The 4,135-nt window shown below is 36.4% G+C and overlaps 1 protein-coding gene across 1 annotated transcript; it reads left to right on the forward strand.

The window, feature by feature from the left end:
- Positions 1-1,406: 1,406 nt before the first annotated feature.
- On the forward strand, positions 1,407-2,826 carry LOC103934802 (homeobox-leucine zipper protein HAT9-like). The gene is made up of 3 exons (XM_009344553.3): positions 1,407-1,780; positions 2,091-2,170; positions 2,270-2,826. Exons 1-3 carry the CDS (start codon positions 1,433-1,435, stop codon positions 2,538-2,540), a joined length of 699 nt encoding a protein of 232 aa, XP_009342828.2. The 5' UTR covers positions 1,407-1,432; the 3' UTR covers positions 2,541-2,826.
- The last annotated feature ends 1,309 nt before the right edge of the window (positions 2,827-4,135 follow it).

The raw sequence follows: 4,135 nt of genomic DNA on the forward strand, positions 1-4,135 counted from the left end.
CCGTCCCTAGCTAACTGGATATCATCATAATTTTAAAAGTTAGGCTCATTGGCGCATCCCTAATTTCACAGAATACTGCTTGCTGCGTGTAGATCCGTGACCACGTGAAAGAAAGGCCCTTCCCAGTTGTATTCCGCCATTAACTAATGCCGCACTTTTCTGTTGGAATGGCTAACCATGTTTAAGATTATTGTATATATATCTACAGACATATTTCTTTCATGTTAGAAAATACATCAACAGTAAGAGGCAATATTTGATTTTCTTCACCATCATCATTTCATCTTTATCATGCAATTATGCGTTTTTTTATAAGATCTTAAAAAATAATTGAATAAAAAACGCATATTACATGATCAGATGATGAAAGAATAGGAATATAAAATTTAAATGGTTAAAACTATTGCATTACATTACAGGATAGCCCATAACAAGAAAGTCATGATCCGATATTGTATTTCAGGAGGATGTTCAGACTCTAAGAAATGTGTGATGTCCTCCTATAAGCAATGTAGTTCAATGACGAAGATTTAGAATGAATTAAATCATAAAGGACTCTTTTGCTGTTTACGATTGGTTTTAGGGTTTAGGTTTCATGAAGAAATTATAAATTTTGTTTAGACTTGAAAGTAAAAGATGAATTACTTAGAAACCTTACTTATTTTATTCCCCACCAACATAGTAAGATCATAAGAAATAAATTTCCTTCATATTAATCGCCACAAAATAAAAATTTATTTATTCCTTCATTTTAATACATCTTAAATTCTATGAGTTACATAATTTATACTAATTCTAAATACCAAAAGAGCCTTGGATGTCATTTTCAAACATCCTCCTTGCAGTGAATCAGTTAACCATAACAAAAGTGACATAGTGATGGTAATTAAATTGCTAAACGATTTTCTATTCAATTGATTTTTTCTTTTAAATCCGTGGAAAGATGCTTTCACTTTTCACTGTTTGAGAGGTTCCATAGTTGAACAAAATTCTGCAAATTATTGGATATGAATTCTTTTTGTTTGTTTTTTAAGAGTGGACGTAGATATTGTTGTTCCAAGGAAAAGTCAACTTTGTGGAAGAGAAAAAAAAAGCTCAAGAAAAATCATTAAGCCATGGAATTCCTGAAGTCAAACATATGGCATTGAAGGAGGTTTGGGTTTCCTAATAGGAGTCAAACTTTTAACGCCTTCCTTTACTCTTTCTTCTATTATATAATCTACTTTGCATTAGTACATTAAAACGGGTCATTTGGTGTAAGTAATTCCTCAATCAAAATTATTATTAGGACTAATAACTGATTGAAATTCAACTCCCATAATAAAATCTCTATCAAATATCCCTTTATTCCCCCTCCCATTTCACAATTATATTCATCTCTCTCTCTCTCTCTCTCTCTCTCTCTCTCTCTCTCTCTCTCTCTCTCTCAAAAATGGGTGATGTTGAAGAAGCATGCAACACAAAGCTCCAACTAGGGCTTGGTGTGTGTGAATATGCTTCAAGGCAAGAGAAGAAGGATAATCCTGTGGTTTGCTTGGACCTATCATTTGCGCTTTGCCCGAAACAGGAGGTTCCTAATTTGGACGATCACATTGCAAATGGATCAAGCGTGAGGACCATGGATGAAGATGAAGAGAGTTATGAGAGGAGCATCGATCACACCAATAACAAGAGTGTTATCATGAACAACAAAAATGGTGTGAGAAAGAAGCTGAGGCTCACAAAAGAGCAGTCCACCTTGTTGGAAGAGAGCTTCAACCGGCATAGCACCCTTAATCAGGTACGTATTAAACTTTCATCTGATATAACCATATTCTATTTTAGATATAAACGATATTCTATTTTAAATTTATATAAAAACTACAAGAAGGGGGATTTGAACTCAAGTGCATAAGGGGGAGCTGTTCTATTTTAATTTTATTTTCAAAACTTCGTCATGAAGATTGGTTCATCAGCATAGCACAAAGGTTAATGAAAACGATAAAGAAAAGAGATTGAAGGCTTGCTTTGTCAAGAACTGTTATTATATATTTAATTTCTTAATATTATTATTAGTTTGTTCAATTTATATTTTCAACCAAAATTTGTAGGTCCAGAAACAGTCACTTGCTGAGCAATTAAATCTGAAGCCAAGACAAGTTGAAGTTTGGTTTCAGAACAGAAGAGCAAGGTGACTCATAAATAGAAATTATTCTCGTGTCAAACAATTTGACATGTTATATATGTTCTCAAAAGGCAACACCCATTAACTGATGTCTATGCATCACAGGACAAAGTTGAAGCAAACAGAAGTAGATTGTGAGTTCTTAAAGAAATGTTGTGAAAGTCTAAGTGACGAGAATCGAAGGTTGAAGAAAGAGTTGCAGGAGTTGAAATCATTAAATGCGAACGGAACATCACCATTGTACATTCAGATTCCAAAGGCTACAATGCCTCCGGTGTGCCCATCTTGCGAGAAAATGGTAAAAGCTCATGAAAATAACCCAGCTGCTGCAAAGAATGCAGAAGATCTCAATGTGGTCCGAAAGAGTAGTGATTAATAAATTGCAGGGCGGCTTTGACGGTACAAATTAACTAGAGAGATTGCATGGTATAACTTCATAGCTATAACCACAGCCAATATATATAGGTGCAACAAGTAACGAATTACAATGAGTGGTCCAAGTGTTGTACTAATTATAGAAAAGAATAAGCTAGAAAAGAAGAATTAATGTTAAACTATCATAACCTTCGCAAGGATTTATTTGATTTGACCTGAATGTTTTTTATCTACCTGCACCTTTGTTTTACCATATGTACTTTTGCTTGTTTGGAAATGCTTCTTTAAAAGCAGTTCTATTATAAACACCTGTGAGGATTCCGGTAATTCTCAAATTACATCTGTTCATCGTACATCAAGCAGTCATAAATCATTGTAATTTTTTATTTTTTTGAAGCAAAGGTACGATATTCATTAAGTAAATCAGAATACGTACAAACTGAGGATAGTGTGCATATTGGGTCTCGATAAAAACCTTGATGGGGATTTCAACCCGGTTGAAGGAAAAGAGCGTCCCGCACAACAATAGACCTATCCTCAAATGAACAATAGATATGAGCTTACAATCCCTCCTCTAAAAGAATATTCTAGATCAAATTCGGAGGCTCCTCAGACCATAATGCCTCCTGAGCATTAGTAATCCCCATACGAGCAAGCTGATGTGCCGCCGAATTACCTTCCCACTGGATATGACTAACCAACACAGTCGACCACTCCGTAATAAAACAACGCAAATCATTTATAATAGGGCCGAACTTTGAATAATCATCCTTTTGGCCTTTCATGGCTGCCAGCACCAAACTAGCATCTCCTTCAAAATGAATCTTCACCTCCATCGTACCTAGAATCTTCGTCAGCAAAACAACTCGTCGAGTTGCAATGAATTCAACGTGCAAAGCCCAACATGACCCCTCAGTCAGACCTGCAACAGCAGCAACAAATTCACCCAAATGGTTACGGATCACCACCCTAAACCTCCCCAGTTCTACTTAACCCAACCCTTTGTAGGTCTCATCCACGTTTGAGTTTCTCAGATAAACTTCTTATTTGCTATCTTGTGCCATTTATGGAACTTCTGCATCTAACCCTCGGCCTGGAGCACAATCTCGAGCGGAGGCAACGACTTGCCGTTGCAGAGTACCTCATTCTTATGCTTCCACAAGGTCTAAATCAACATTAAACATATTTCAAAACCTGAAGTAGGACACTATAATTGTAGATTGGCTAACCAATGCATAAAAGACACTTTCTGGTTGGTATCCACCATTATACCCAAGCTTCGAAACCACATTGCTCTTGCCACATTGCAATCTCCCAACACAGGCTCTGTGGATTCCACTTGGCCACCGCAAGCTACACACATCTCCTCATTCAACACTTTCTGTTTGCAAAGGTTTAACTTTGTAGGCAGAGAATCCAAGCATGCACACCAAACACAAATTTTCACCTTCCCTGGAACACAGGCTTTCCCTAATTTCTTCCACAATTTATCTCCACCGGAGTTAGAAGAAGAAAAGGATCCAGATGCACCTTCAGCACTAACGCCAATTAATTTCGTGCAACATGATAGGCATTTCAGATAGTAAATTTCCTATG

Source organism: the organism of the source record quoted next, unplaced genomic scaffold (genome assembly GCF_019419815.1).
Source record: "Pyrus x bretschneideri cultivar Hongxiangsu unplaced genomic scaffold, Pyrus_bretschneideri_v1 Contig36, whole genome shotgun sequence".
Classification (NCBI taxonomy): Eukaryota; Viridiplantae; Streptophyta; class Magnoliopsida; order Rosales; family Rosaceae; genus Pyrus; species Pyrus x bretschneideri.